The sequence below is a fragment of the Mandrillus leucophaeus genome, unplaced genomic scaffold, assembly GCF_000951045.1.
Source record: "Mandrillus leucophaeus isolate KB7577 unplaced genomic scaffold, Mleu.le_1.0 Scaffold582, whole genome shotgun sequence".
Taxonomy (NCBI): Eukaryota; Metazoa; Chordata; class Mammalia; order Primates; family Cercopithecidae; genus Mandrillus; species Mandrillus leucophaeus.
The window spans coordinates 565,579-580,751 of NW_012106275.1; the positions used below are offsets into that span (position 1 = coordinate 565,579).

Sequence of the window (15,173 nt, forward strand, 5' to 3'; positions counted from 1 at the left end):
CCTTTATACTCAGGGGATACCAAAAAAGGACATAAAAATGAAGCCTTCCACACTCCACTTTAAAAGACAGTGAACATAATATGACCTGTTCTGGAAGCTTTTTATTGTTGCTCCAAGTTTAAGAATTTTCACTGATGGCAGAAAACCAACCCTTAGAGAGTCTCCCGCATAGCCCTGCCCAGCTTCTGAATCTTGGTCTTGACAGACATGTCAACATACTTCTCTCCAATGCGCACAATCATTCCACCCATGATTGACGGATCAGTCTACAAAAGAAAATCGACGGCAAGTGTGAAAACGCACTCATCAAATGGGACATACACAAGTGTTCTGAAAGGCTCAATGTGCTACACAAATGTGAGAGGCTATAATTACACCTAGAAAAAGGCAAAAGTAAAACTGCACAGTCAGATCATCATTTACATTTAAAATAAAGACAAACTTTTAACTACAGAAAATTAGTATAGAGTTAGATCTAATATTTCACTAGTACTTTCTGTAGCCATTTTAAGTTTAAAAGAACCTGAGGAAACATACCATAAATAATTTAAAACCCACCTTAGCCTCCAATTTCAATACTTGGCCTTGACTCAGGAAGCTCTTGAGGACAGTTTTTAATTCAGAGAGTGTGGCTTCTTCTAAAGGCTGAAAGGCAAAACCATCCTTTCAATTTAGACAAAGCAAAACAGAAACTTCCAGAGTTAAAAGACTCCAGGCCCACATCACCAAGACAGGCCTTGTGAGCGCCTCCCTTAGCCACCTGGGCCCATCATGGAGCTGCTCTGCAGCGTTCACTCCTTGTTCGCGCTGGAGGTTCAGGGAGCACAGGAAGGCCCTGCCTCGCAGCATCACCTGGGCAGCTCCCACTCAGTTGTTCATGGACTGCCTATCAATGCCACTTCCTCCCTGCCTCTGCTCTGTGTGCTAGCAGTACAACCTGGAATTCACAAGGAAAGGCCCTCAAGTTTCTAATGCCTGAAGACACAGCCCCACCAACGCAGGAGGACGCAGGCCCCTCCTGGGGCAGCCCTGGGGTCACAACATGCACCTATCATGTCCTTGGGTGAAAAGTTGCCATTTTAACCTGGTTTTACATCTTCATGTTTCCCTAGCTCTGCTGGCTGTTCATCTCCCCGCATCCACAGCTACCTGGAACTCTGGCAGGCCACTCCACTCTCTGAACCCCAGTGAGAGAACCTGGACCAGCTGGCTTTTTCTGAAGTCAGCTCAGCTCCATAATCTACTTTAGAGCAAGCACCTCAAATATGCAGACTGCACTCTCCTCTCGGCCCCAACTCTTACTCCTGGTTAGTTATAATGTTATAGCGTTAAGTGTTATAATGGTGAAAATGAAAAAGGCTGTTAAAGCAAAGGCCTTTTTTTTGAGACCAAGCCTTGCTCTGTCACCCAGGCTGGAGTACAGGGGCGAGATCTCACCTCACTGCAGCCTCCGCCTCCCAGGTTTAAGCAATTCTCCTGCCTCAGCTTCCCAAGTAGCTGGAATTATAGGCGCGTGCCACCACACCCGGCTAATTTTTGTATTTTGAGTAGAGACGGGGTTTTACCATGTTGGTCAGGCTGGTCTCGAACTCCTGGCCTCAAGTGATCCACCCGCTGCAGTCTCCCAAAATGCTGGGGTTACAAGCGTGAGCCACCACACCCTGCTGCAAAGGCCTTTTTTTTACTTGTCATAAATCCTACCTCCCTAGCCCCTCCTCCAAGAGCCTAAAAAATTTTAGCAAAAAAATTTCTGTCTTTGTAAAGATCTAACAATATCCTTTTTTGGGGGTAGGGGTGGTGGTGTTGGCCACAGTCTATTCTTATTCAAAACATTATTTACTGAGACTAAAAGGTTACAGAATTCTGAAATATACATACCCTCCACTGAGACGTGTACAAACTGCCAGGTGCCTGTCCATGCCAGACATTTCACACCTACTATCTCCCTTCATGTGGGCAGCCCTGAAAGGCCAGTGGTTATTATTCCCATTTTACGTATGAGGGAACTGAGGATCAGAGTGGTTAAGAAACTCACCTAAGGTCACATCAGCAAGTGAAGACTAACCCCAATATTTAAAACCAGTCTGTGTATTTCTAAAGCCTGTGCTCTTAGTCATCCATCAAGATAATGTTTTTCAAACAGTACAGACTCACGGACCCAGTAGTATCAACATCAAAAGCATCAGTAACAGTTGGTTCTAAAATCTTTTGCAAAAGTAAGTATCCTTTAAAAGAAAATCATGTCCTTGTGGTTGGGCACGGTGGCTCACACCTGTGGTCCCAGCACTTTGGGAGGCCAAGGTGGGTGGTTTGCCTGAGGTCAGGAGTTCGAGACCAGCCTGGTCAACATGGTGAAACCCCGTTTCTACTAAAAATACAAAAAGTTGGCCGGGTGTGGTAGCGGGTGCCATAATCCCAGCTACTTGGGAGGCTGAGGCAGGAGAATTGCTTGAACCTGGGAGGCAGAGGTTGCAGTGAGCTGAGATCGTGCCACTGCACTCCAGCCGGGGTGACAGAGTGAGACTCAGTCTCAAAAAAAAAGAAAGAAAAAGAAAGGAAGAAAAGAAAAAAAAGAAAAGAAAATCACGTCCTTGTATTCACTGAAGAATGCCCTGCACCAGTGCTTCATGATGGGTGACCGTGGGGCAGGTGAATCTCTAATCTGCGCCACACTGTTAGGGATAACTGGTGCAGCGGGGCAGGTGAATCTCTAATCTGCGCCACACTGTTAGGGATAACCGGTGCAGCCACAGAGGGCTCCCTGCCTATGTCTGGGCTGTAATGATTTGCAACCAGGCACATGTTTTGGGGGCACCAACTACTGAACTACAAATGTGCAAATAAGTATGATGTGCTAGGATGCCTCTCCTTGAATCTGTGCTAACTAGAAGGTCAGACTGTCCTTTAAACGCTTAGAACTATGAATCTGGATGAGGTCAGGTGCTACAAATTCCAAGTAAATCTACCACACTCTCCTGTTTTCCTGTAGAGTGAGCTACATTACATTTGACTGAGTCACATAGGGAAGAAAATATGTATTTAAGACAATAACAAAATTAATTCTAGGGAGGCAATGAAGTGTAGTAAAAGGAATATGGATTTCCAAGAGGCCTTGAGGCCTGTGTTCAAATTCTAGTCCCACCTCGTATGACTTTGGGCAAGCGACTGCATTTCCCTGCATTCGGCTTCCTCATCTGTAAAATGAGGATAATTATACTTCTATCTCACATGAATCTTTTGATACTGAATAAAATAATAAAGTACTCAGCATATAGTAGGGTTCAATAAATGGTAGCTAATCATAGCCCACTCTATATAAGATACAAAGGCCCACCCATTCTACTCCTTCCCATTCACCACCACAAAAGATGAAAGGTTTGCAACTCTAGTTTCAGGCCAGGTGTGGTAGCTTACACCTTTATTCCCAGCACTTTAGGAGGCCGAGGCAGGTGAGTCACTTGAGCCCAGAAGTTCAAGACAAGCCTGGAGAACACGGTAAAACCCCCACCTCTACAAAAAATACAAAAAAATTAGCTGGGTGTGGTGGGGGTGCACTGTAGTCCCAGCTACTCAGGAGGTTGAGGCAGGAGGATCACCTGAGCCCAGGAGGTTGAGGCTGCAGAAGTGTGATGACGTCACTGCACTCCAGCCTGTTGACAAAGTGAGACTGTCTCAAAAAAAACTCTAGATCTCTAGTTTCAGTAAACTACTTCAAGCGGCATTTATAATATAATTCAAACATATAATGGAGTCTAAACCACTTTTTTCTAACACAGTTTGATGTACTTTACATTTAACCCAGGCCTTATGAATAAATCACTGGTTTCAGAAGCACTAATAAGATACATGCTGGCTTTTCCAAAGCAAAGGGTCACAGAAGCTGATATAAAAATGAAACAAACATCCCAGGTGACAAGTGACCTTTCCCCATTTCTTGATTTTACCGTGTTTTCCTTCTTCCTGCAAAAGGTGGCGCATGTAATATCGAGGCAAACACAGCAGCAACAACCCATTACTTACAGATGCAGTGGTCACCATGCAAGGCACCTCTCCGCGATGGACACTCATCATGGTAGAAAAGGCAGAAACAACTCCCTGGGCATTGTTTAAGCGACCATTTTCCGCAAGCAAATCTGGCAGAGTGAAGGTGTCTCAGTAACACGAAACTCACTTGAACAAGTTATTCATAAAGCCGTATACTCAACCCAAAAAACAAACTTAGATTTGTGGCCTTAAAACACCATATTCAGGGGTGCATGCCTATAATCCCAACTACTGGAGGCTGAGGCGCAAAGATTGCTTGAGGCCATGGGTTCAAGACCAGCCAACATAGCGAGATCCCATCTCTACAAAAAAACGTTAGGGCTTGGTGGTGCATGTCTAGAGTCCCAGCTATTCAGGAGGATGAGGCAGGAAGATTGCTTGAGCCTAGGAGTTTAAGGCTGCAGTGTGCTATGATTGTCCTACTGCACCCCAGCCTGGGTGACAGAGTAAGATCTTGTCTCTTAAAATCACAATATATTCAATGTCCTTTAAGAATATGAATGGAGGCTGAGTGCAGTAGCTCACGCCTATAATCCTAGCACTTTGGGAGGCCGAGGTGGGCAGACAGCTTGCGTCCAGGAGTTTGAGACCAGCCTGGGTAACATGGTGAAACCCTGTCTCTACAAAAAAAAAAAAAACCTCAAAAGTTAGCTGGGCATGGTGGGGCATGCTTGTAGTTCCAGCTACTCAGGAGGCTGAGGAAGAAGGATCACTTAAGCTCAGGAGGCAGAGGTTGCAGTGAGCCAAGACTGTGCCACTGCACTCCAGCTTTGGTGACAGAAAGAGACACCCAGTCTCAAAAAAAAAGAATGAAGATACAACTTGTTATTTAAAATGCATATTCGATTTTGTTTTTTTAAATAGACTGTACTGACAAGGATTTAAATTAGTAGGTATGGGGGGTTCTCACCCATACAGGTCTGCAACAGACTTCTTGTACTCAGCTTGCAATCTGATTTTCATATTTACGTTACAGATTATACGTTTGGCTACAAATTCAAAGATGATACCGTAAACACACTCTCTTTGCAATTTTTATTTTGAGCTGGCTATGACGATCTGAAAAGCAATCCAGGCCGCATGGTGGCTCACGCCTGTAATCCCAACACTTTGGGAAGCCAAGGTAGGCAGATGGCTTGAGCCCAGGAGTTCAAGACCAGGCTGGGCAACATGGAGAAACCCCATCTCTACAAAAAATACAAAAAATTAGCTGGGTGTGGTGGCATGCACCTGTATTCCCAGCTACTAGGGAGGCTGAGGTGGGAGGAGCACCTGAGTCTGGGAGGTTGAGGGTGCAGTGAGCTGAGATTGTGCCACTGTACTCCAGCCTGAGTGACAGAGTAAGACTCTGTCTCAACAAAGAAAAAAAAAAAGAGAGAGAGAGAAAAGCAGTCCAAATGTACCCAAGAATGCAAATGTCTCCAAGGATCAAGGTATACCCACAGGCCACAAACCATTTTCTTGGCAGGTATCATATTGGCTGCCTCCATAGTTGAAACTACTGACTATGCAATTAGACACGCTTAGGTCCTAGCATCCTTTAGACAGTGCTCCTCACACTTTAATATGCAAACAATTCACTTAGGGAGCTGCTTAAGATGCAGACTCTGATTCAGCAGGTGAGGCCTGAGATTCTTCACTGCCAACAGGCTCCCAGGTGATGCTGATGCCCATGGTCCATGGACCACATTTCCAGTCACGGTTTTAAGACACCTCAAATGAAAAAGTTCTAATACTCACTGATCAGGTTGGTGGTGAGGGGAGAGAACCTCTCTTTTGCTGTGATGTCATTTAGGCTTTTCACTTTAATAGAACGCTTCACATAGGGATTCAAAACAGAAGCAGCCACTTTGGGTTCCTTCAGGATTTGCTGGAAGTATAAAAAAAATTTCTTAAACTTTTTAGAGCACAAATGAAGGATGTGCCATGCACACACTTTCTTCTTTTTTGGAGACAAAGTCTTGCTCTGTCGCCTACGCTGGAGTGCAGTGGCACAATCTTGGCTCACGCAACCTCTGCATCCTGGGTTCAAGCGATTCTCCTGCCTCAGCCTCCCGGATAGCTGGGATTACAGGTGTGCGCCACCATGTCTGACTAATTTTTGTATTTTTAGTAGAAAAGGGGTTTCGCCATGTTGGCCGGGCTGGTCTCAAACTCCTGACCTCAAGTGATCCACCCACCTCGGCCTCCCAAAGTGCTGGGATTACAGGCATGAGCCACTGTGCCTGGCCATACACACACTTTCTTATGAATTAAGTATTTTATGAATTAAATTAGCACTGCCAAAGAACTTATGACAAAAATATTATAATCAAACAATTTTCTGACTGCCTTTCAGAATACACTGCACTGCACCAGGATTTTATATAGGATAGAATGATGTTCCTCAAAAATACTTAAAAATACTGTATGAAATTTCTTAAATTTATTTTTGCTTTTCAAGAAAGATTATAAAACACTAAGCAGCCAAAACTTCACTTGACTGCATATTTTAATGTATTTAAGAGAGTATTAGTCTGGCTTTTCTAGCAGTGCTATTTCTAAAGCGCAGACCTCAAAACTGTGCTCTGACTGCAGAGGCCTCCTCACCGCTCCCTTGGAGGGGTCCTGCCTCTTACAGTGTCCAGGGAACCCAGCAGATTCTGCGAGACCTCTGGTGCTGCCAGAGCAGCCAGCCCCAAAGAGTCTGGGAGACAGAGTGGACAAAAAACAGGAGCACAACCATCATGGGAAACGACCTTCTTCTCATTTTGTTATATCACAAATATCTGCATTCAGTGACCAAGTGCAGCTTCCAGCATGTTGCTCCAGAGTTCCAACAAACCAACAATGGCAGCTTCCAGTCAAGCACCTTCAGTTAACAAACCTCTCTATGCCTTTCAATTACTCTCCTAGCACCTCCTCCCAGGCTCCTGGCCAGAATCCTGTCTCTGATCCAGGATACTGGTCAGATACTATCATCCAATGCTAACATTTCCACTTGAGTGACCCCACAGAAATGACATTTTTCCATAAAAAATGCAGGCATACACAGATTGAAAGCATTCTGGAATTTGGGTTACCTAGTTTTTCATGTTTATCTGTGTCTCCTGCATCATCCAGAGGACAGTGAGTATGATGCTTGCATTATCCTTCCCTCTTAATGCCAAAACTCTGCTAATATTCAGAGTGTCTTCAGATAATTGCCTCCCTTTTTCTCCATGTCTTGACTGACTTCCAGGCTTTAGACAAACTCCATTCTAATGCCCACAATCCAAGTCATTCTCTCCATTGTAAACACGATTGTTTCTGTTTAAAATGGGCATAACTGACAAGTAGCAGACGATAACCATCACCTCCAAAAACGCCTGTGTGAGACCCCGTCTGTTCCTGCATGCCCTTCCTCCAAATGTCTCCAACAACAGGGCTGGGTTCCTGGCCTCTGTGAGAATCATTAAGAGTTTATCACACCAGCTAAGACCTTAAGCATTATCTGCAGAGGTAAATGGATCAAGGAAGGAATATGGAGCTAAAATTATTCTGCCTGTTAAGACGGAAGTTCCAACAGAAGCTCAAGTGAAAAATGAATAAAACATAAACAGTACAGAACAGTAATACTTATAGACTATACACACGATGATTAATATAGAACATAAGAATTATTATTCTATACAACTGGCCTATGAACTGTTTTTCCTAAACAATAAAAACTTACAGACATGTGAATTAAGGAATGAAGAATCTTTTTTTTGTTTTTGAGACAGAGTCTTGTTCTGTTACCCAGGCTGGAGTACAATGGCATGATCTCGGCTCACTGCAAGCTCCGCCTCCGGGGTTCACGCCATTCTCCTGCCTCAGCCTTCCCAGCAGCTGGGACTACAGACGCATGCCGCCATGCCCGGCATTTTTGTATTTTTAGTAGAGATGGGGTTTCACCATGTTAGCCAGGATGGTCTCGATCTCCTGACCTCGTGATCTACCCGTCTCGGCCTCCCAAAGTGTTGGGATTACAGGTGTAAGCCACTGCGCCCGGCCAAGGAATGAAGAATCTTAAAATCAAGAAAGAACAAAACTTCCTCTGAAGAGGCTATATACCAGACTGCGTCTCCTTCACCTTTTTTAATGCAGACCTTACTGCCAGTGGCAGCAGCCAGAAAATCAAAGAAAGAAGCAACAGAATGTGTAGAAACTTGTTAACTAGAAAATTCAGTGAAAATGAAAGCAGACATTCTCCTATTGAGTTACAATGTAGGCTTCTGTTAATACGGTTTATTTATTCTGCTTTCCATGTTTAAAAAAAAGTTACAAACATCCTGCAGCAGCCTCACAGTCTTTGCCTGTCAGTCCTCTATTACCCCTGGGAAGCCCATACCCCTTTACTAACTCTGCTGCCCAGCGTGCCCCAGCCTGTCATTCTTCCGTCACATTTTGGGAACAAAATAACAATGAAAAGGTCTACATGGTTACTTTTGGGGTTCTGACAATTGCAAAGCATCTCTACCAAATGAAAACAACCTGTAAGACATGTCTGAGCCTCCTCTGATTCTACAAGCATAGAATATGGCAATTAAAACCCGAGGCAAAGGTTTTATGAAAACAAATTCTCCGTAAAACCAAATCACAATATATTCTAAAGACCTAGCCCATAAGCATATAATCTTTTTTTTTTTTTTTGAGATAGTCTTGCACCATCACCCGGGCTGGAGTGCAATGGTGCGATCTCAGCTCACTGCAGCCTCGGCCTCCCAGGTTCAAGCAATTCTCCCGCCTCAGCCTCCAGAGTAGCTAGGATTACAGGTGTTCACCACCATGCCCCGCCAATTTTTTGTAGTTTTTAGTAGAGATGGGGTTTCACTATGTTGGCCAGGCTGGTCTCAAACTCATGACCTCCTGATCCACCTGCCTCGGCCTCCCAAAGCACTGGGATTATAGGTGTGAGCACCGTGCCCAGTTATAAGTATAGATTTTTAAAGGTAGCTTTTAAATTCTCCACTGAAATAGCAATTTTCCTAAATTATCATCTATTTTAATTTTACATTTCTATCTTTTCTTAGCCCCAAATCTTGGTTCCTAATATTAATATCCTTATATGTATCTGTTTGTTCTTTTTATATGTCTTATAATAACAAAAACCCAACATTATCACTAAAAACGTGTTTACAGAAAATGGCTTTTTCCCAGTTCTTTTTCTTGGAGGATACACCTCATTAGGAATGCAGTCAAACAACCAAAGGAAAAAATATACAAACAGGAACTTAATATATAATGAATAGGAAAGCTACTTACTGCTACTCTCAACAACTCCTTTTCTACTTGCTCCAACTTATTCTGTTTTGATGCAGCAGAATAAAGAGCCGTGGCATAGCGACCTTCAATACCGTATACCTGAACAGGAGGCTTTAAAGAAAAGGTGAAATAGGAGAGGAAGCAAAAAGGAAAATCAGTTAATAGTATACTGTCAAGAGCAGAATTTAAAATTTATATTTTAAAAAATATATCGTTTTAACACAAAACAGTTTAAATGTGTCACCCAAGAGCTGCCCTAAATGGCAATTTGCAAGTAAATTAGGGATGTTTCCTTCGTCAGGTCACTCAAATCTTTAAGCCTCCAATTCCTCATCTGTAAAATGAGGGGCTTAGTAAGCAGGGTCTAAAGTCCCTTCCAGGTTTACCTACCTTTATCAATTACTTGTACTTTAATTTTGAGATGAGCTTATGTTTCCTTTAAACTCAGTAACTATTTAGTTTCAAGTATGGGACGTTGTGAACACTGATAGACAGTTTCGAGTATGTTAGAGCTAGGAACACAGGTGTTTATGAAACACACAAATATACTTTTATACATTTCATACTGACACTATACATTTTCCCTTACATAGCCTCCCTATCGATATTCAATTTAACAGAGCTCTTTGGCAGTTCACAAAAAACCTGATGCTTGAATTATTTTTCACAGTAAACTACAGACTTTTCCTCTACCATCAGTGTGTAACTACATGTTCTTAGTGGTGCTGTATGGCTGTAGTGGGAAAGTTCAAGCTTGGATGAGAAAGATTTAGTTTCAGTCCAGCTCTAGGACTAAGCTGAGTAACCTCAGGTACATTTTCCCAGGGCTTCAGCTTCCCCTTTTGTAAAAAGGGAAGACCAGTTACTCCTGAACACTGTTAGGAGGTTTTTAAGCTCTCACATGAAGGACAAAATGATTTTGATCATTTGATTTGAGATTTGGGGCTGGTAATGAGGACAGGACATGATAATTATTTTCCTAAATCCCACCTGATGTGGGTTCATTAAGGACATAGGCTGGTATTATGATCTTTCCTTTACGAAATTTTTCCAAGGGGAGGACTGGCTCACCGTTGATTTGGTGGGGAAAAGTGTGGGTAGGATAGTTGACCCAGCACATCTTAGAGAAGTTCCTGCTTCCTGACAGTTGATTCAATTCTCTTATCACACAGGAACTTTCTTTAATCAAATAAAGAATTTCCAAATAACCCACAGAAATGGAGTCAGACTTCATGTTCCAACAGGGTTGTTACCAGCTGTTAGTCATGTATCATTTCTGGGGGCCTTCTGGGGAGCTTCATTTATTATGTGTCACTGATAGTCCTCTTTATCTGGGGTCAACTGGACTACTTCCAGTTTGAAAAGAAAGGGACTGGCAACTCTCTGAAATAGTGAGCCTCCTTTCTCTCCTAGTGGAGAGAAAGAGTGTGAAGAGTATGAATATTCCTAACCAGAATAGAACATACAGAATTGCAACAGAATTGTATTAGAAACCAAGGTACCTTGATTTTAGTATCAACTCCTGTAATAATTTCCTGTGATAACTTGGGCATGTCATTTTGTTAAACCTGTTTCTTTCATTAAAAAATAAGTAAATGTTAGCTTCCCTATTTTAGAGGGTTAATGGAAAAACAAATGATTGAAAAAAAAGTTTTCGTATTTAAAGATTATGCATGGGCCTGTCACAAAGCAAGTATTCAACACCATTCCTTTCCACACCCTACGCACACATCACATTTTGGGAACCACAAGTCGTGCAGAAAGGTTTAGATAGTAACTACACAAAAATCCACGCCCTAACTGTACCGCTGTTTGACTAACACTTTCACGTGCTTATCATTACAGAAGAATATAAATTAACATACCCTCACAAGCTTGGCAAACGGTCTGACCACAGAGGTACTGAAACATCGCACCTTGAAGCAATAAAGGAAAATAGATCAAACAAGATTACTCGAAGGATTTCTGCACGTAACTCAGTAACAACATCAACAACAAATTTTTAATGACCTTAAAAGCATTAGTTTTGTCTCTTTGTATCTTCACATATTACATGAGGATGAGCTACTTATTATTACTAAGGAGTAAACTTACCCAACGAGGATTATCCCAAGTTGCTTGGGAAATCACCTTCTCACTAACCTCCTAGCTCGCTAGGAATGGACCAAGGCTAGCACACCCGTATGACAGAGAAAACACTAACTTCCAAGGAGTGCACGTTTCAAAAATATTTAACCAAAATTCTGGCGTTCCTATTACGACATCCTTGGGCAGATCATTTGCAACAGATGTACCCTTCTCGGAATCCAAATGCTATCTGAAAATAAAGATGAATTTTTTGAGTACTGCCGCAGAGTTTGATCTGACAAGAGGCCCTACCTCTGCGAGACAGTCTTACAGTTTAAAAATCACCTGCAAGCGCACAGGTCACAGATCACAGGTCACCTTCAAATACTTCCAGCTATGGAATGTGTTTTATCCAAACTGCTTGTGAGCATTAAGACTTTGTAATGCTTATGTAAAAATTACCTAAGATGCCAGGAAGGGGTCATGATATGTAAAGCACCATGGTGATATTCAGTACAAAGAGCATACAATTTTTTCAAACTCCATCTTCTGGGTGATTCTGTGGGTTCAAATCTCAATTCTACCACTTACTGGCTGAGCAGTCAAAGACTCATTTAAACTTTTCGGCCTCATTTCATTTATAAAACTGTGAAATGTGTTTTACAAATATTCCTTAGCATTACTAGTAAGTGATCTCTGACAGGTTTTACCACGATGGCAAAGGAAGCTGATTTGGGGGCTAGGCCATGCCCCTTCCCCGGAATTCAGCAAACGGCAGACCCCCTCTCCTGCGCCCCTCAGGCTAGCAGCTTCTTGGGGCTGTGCTCGGAGGATGCCAAGGTCACGGCACGCACAGCCCCGCGGCATCCCGGGGGACAAACGCTGGGTCGTCCTGAGTCGCTCCCACTCGCCGGGTCCCATAACCTTGAAGACTGCCAGACTTCCCCAACCGAAGCATCGCACCCTGGTGCTCGGGGTTTGGTACCGGTCACCCCAGCAGGGATCCTACCACTGGCTCTCAGGATCATGTTTCTCTCACCTGCCGGGAGAGACCGGACACTGCTGGGGCGGCCATCTTCTCCCGGGCGGCTGTAGGTCAAACCCGAGTCGGAAGCGAGAGGCGCGCAAGAGCGCACGCGCACGTTAGCGTAACCGCTAGGTTCTCTGGGAAGTGTAGGCGTAGGGCGTCAGGCCGCAGGCGCAAGACCTCCCTCCGGCTGGGAGTTGTAGTTCTTAGTAGTGGTAAGGGCTAGACCCTTGCGGTGGAGCCAGAGGGCTTTAAGTGCACGTGAAAATGAAATCATTGTTACTGGCCAAGCGGCCCTCACTGTAGAATGGATTTGCTGTTCCCAGTTTTAAAATTTACATTTAGATAAATATAGTGGTATTTGTTCCATTTCACAGTTATTACCAGTGTCACTGGATTCTTGACTCTTCCTTCCCAGCATGCTAAAGCCTGAATCGATGGCTTTTTTTCACGTTGCACACAAAGACAAAACCAAACCAAAACAAAAAGCCCCCAGGAGCCTTGCAGCTCCAGGAGCGGACACCACGTCCCTCTTACCTGGGCCATGACTACCCATTGTTAAATAAAAAATTATTCAATGATGCTTGTTAAAGCATGGTAAGGAAGACTTTATTCAGGACCATAGCGATGGGTATAGGACCAGTGCAACCGGGTCTGGGAGTGGGCAGAGAGATTGGGCTCAGCTCCGAAAGCAGCACGGACAAATGGGAATTTATGGCCAAGGAGTAGTGCGGGGGTCAGTGGATAGAAAATTACTAAGAGGAAACTGGGGTAAGGGGGATTCTGGCTAAAATGACCTAGAGGAATCTTGTAGAAGACAGGTCAGGGTGATCAGACATCACCTGGGGGATGGTGAAGGATGGGGACCCTGATTAAATATCAAAGATGATCGGTTATTGAAGATTGGGGGTTCTGGCTAAACTGACTTAGCAGTTTTGCTAAAACTGGATTTTACAAGGAGGTGTATAGATAGGCCTCCGAGAAGGTTCAGAAGCCTCACTGAAGTTTGGCCAAGCAAAAGCAAAGAATCTCTGTGGCCCTCCATTCCCCTCCCCTCTCACCCATCTCACCTGAGTATAGAACTGAGCTGTTGGTGTGTGAGGGCAGGTGGGATTCTGATACCTAGATTCTTGATTATGGCTAGGGCAGAGTGGCTAGCCGAGCATCAGGCCTAAAATAGGAGAACGTGGGTTTGAACAAATTTGATATTGAAACTGAGAACTGGATACTAGCCTTGGATATAGTTTCTCTTCATCCATAAAAACAACCTATCTTCAACCCATTCTCTCTAAATAGAACTCAGTCGAATTTTCTCGTCTGTCGGAGAAGAGACTGGCTGGCAGAGCAACGGTCAGTATTTCTGTTTATAATAGAAATAGTGGGGGTTCTGTAATCAACTTAAAAGAAAAGTACTCTGCTCAGATGTATTATAGAAACACGTTAATTCATTATTTTGCACTTTTAGAGAGTAGTTTTCTCATTATTACAATTTTTTTTTTTTTTTTTTGAGACAGGGTCTCACTTTGTCACCCAGGCTGTAGTGCAGTGGCGTGATCTCAACTCACTACAACCTCTGCCTCCTGGGTTCAAGTGGTTCTCCTGCCTCAGCCTCCCGAGTAGCTGGGACTGCAGGTATACACAACCACATCTGGCTAATTTTTCTCTTTTTAGTAGAGATGGGGTTTTGCCATGTTGGCCAGGCTGGTCTCGAACTCCTGACCTCAAGTGATCTGCCTGCCTTGGCTTCCCAAAGTGCTGGGATTAGAGGTGTGAGCCACCACACCCAACTCCCTAAAAACTTTTTAAAATGTAGAGAAAGATAAAGATGTAATTGTCCTCTTTTCTTCCACTCAGAGGCAATTGTTGTAAGTATTTTGGTGTCTTGTTTCTTAACATTTGTTTAGGCTGTGGCCTGAACTACCCTGGCCTGAATTCCAATCAGTTCCTTGGCCCAGTTATATAACTTCTCTGTGCTTCAGTTTTCTTATCTATAAACTGGGTATTATAATAGTATCTGCCTATAGGTCATTAGGAGAAATAAAAAAGTATATATGTAAAGTGCTTAGAACAATTGCCTGACAGAGTGGTACTCATTAATTTGGTCTTTTTTTTTTTTGAGACAATGCCTTGCTCTGTCACCGAGGCTGGAGTGCAGTTGTGTGATCACGACTCACTGCAACCTTGACCTCCTAGGCTCAAGCAATCCTTCCACATTAGCCTCCCCAGTAGCTGGGCCTACAGACACATGCTACCAAACCTGGCTAATAAAATTTTTTTGTTTTTTTTTTTAGAGATGAGGGTCTCACTATGTTGCCCAGGCTTGTCTCCAACTCCTGGGCTCAAGCAGTCTTCCCACCTCAGCTTCTCAAGTAGCTGGGATTACAAGTGCATGCCACCACACCTGGTTATGTTAGTTCTTTATTTTGTTTGCTTTTGTTATACATACAGATTAACAATCTTTATACAACTTGGTATTTTGCCTTTTTCTTTAATGCAAGAAAGAAAAGGATGCAAAATTACATATGAGTTATGCATTCATGCTTATAATATAAGCCTGTTTCCAAATTATAAAAGTTTCTAAGTATCATTTTAATGGCTGCAGGGTAGTCCATCCAGTGAATATTCTGCAACTTAATTATTCTATGATTTTTGAACATAATTAAAATGGTTTCCTTTTTTTTTTTTTTTTGCCATTTTAAACAATACTGAATCTCCTAAGCATATTTAGACATAAATTTCTTTTCTTTCTTTCTTTTTTTTTTTTTTTTTT

General features: G+C 43.1%; 1 protein-coding gene across 2 annotated transcripts; it reads right to left on the minus strand.

The window, feature by feature from the left end:
* Nucleotides 1-81: 81 nt before the first annotated feature.
* Nucleotides 82-12,661, minus strand: ATP5O (ATP synthase, H+ transporting, mitochondrial F1 complex, O subunit). 2 transcript variants are annotated; one of them, XM_011999126.1, is made up of 7 exons: nt 12,416-12,661; nt 11,175-11,225; nt 9,310-9,420; nt 5,785-5,914; nt 4,021-4,133; nt 559-645; nt 82-266 (listed from the first exon to the last, which is right to left on the minus strand). In XM_011999126.1, the coding sequence occupies exons 1-7, from the start codon at nt 12,449-12,451 to the stop codon at nt 153-155; spliced, it is 642 nt and encodes a 213-aa protein (XP_011854516.1). In that variant the 5' UTR covers nt 12,452-12,661; the 3' UTR covers nt 82-152. The 2 variants fall into 2 exon arrangements, with proteins under 2 accessions (XP_011854516.1, XP_011854517.1); XM_011999127.1 differs by lacking the exon at nt 11,175-11,225 and having other exon boundaries at nt 12,416-12,488.
* Nucleotides 12,662-15,173: the final 2,512 nt, after the last annotated feature.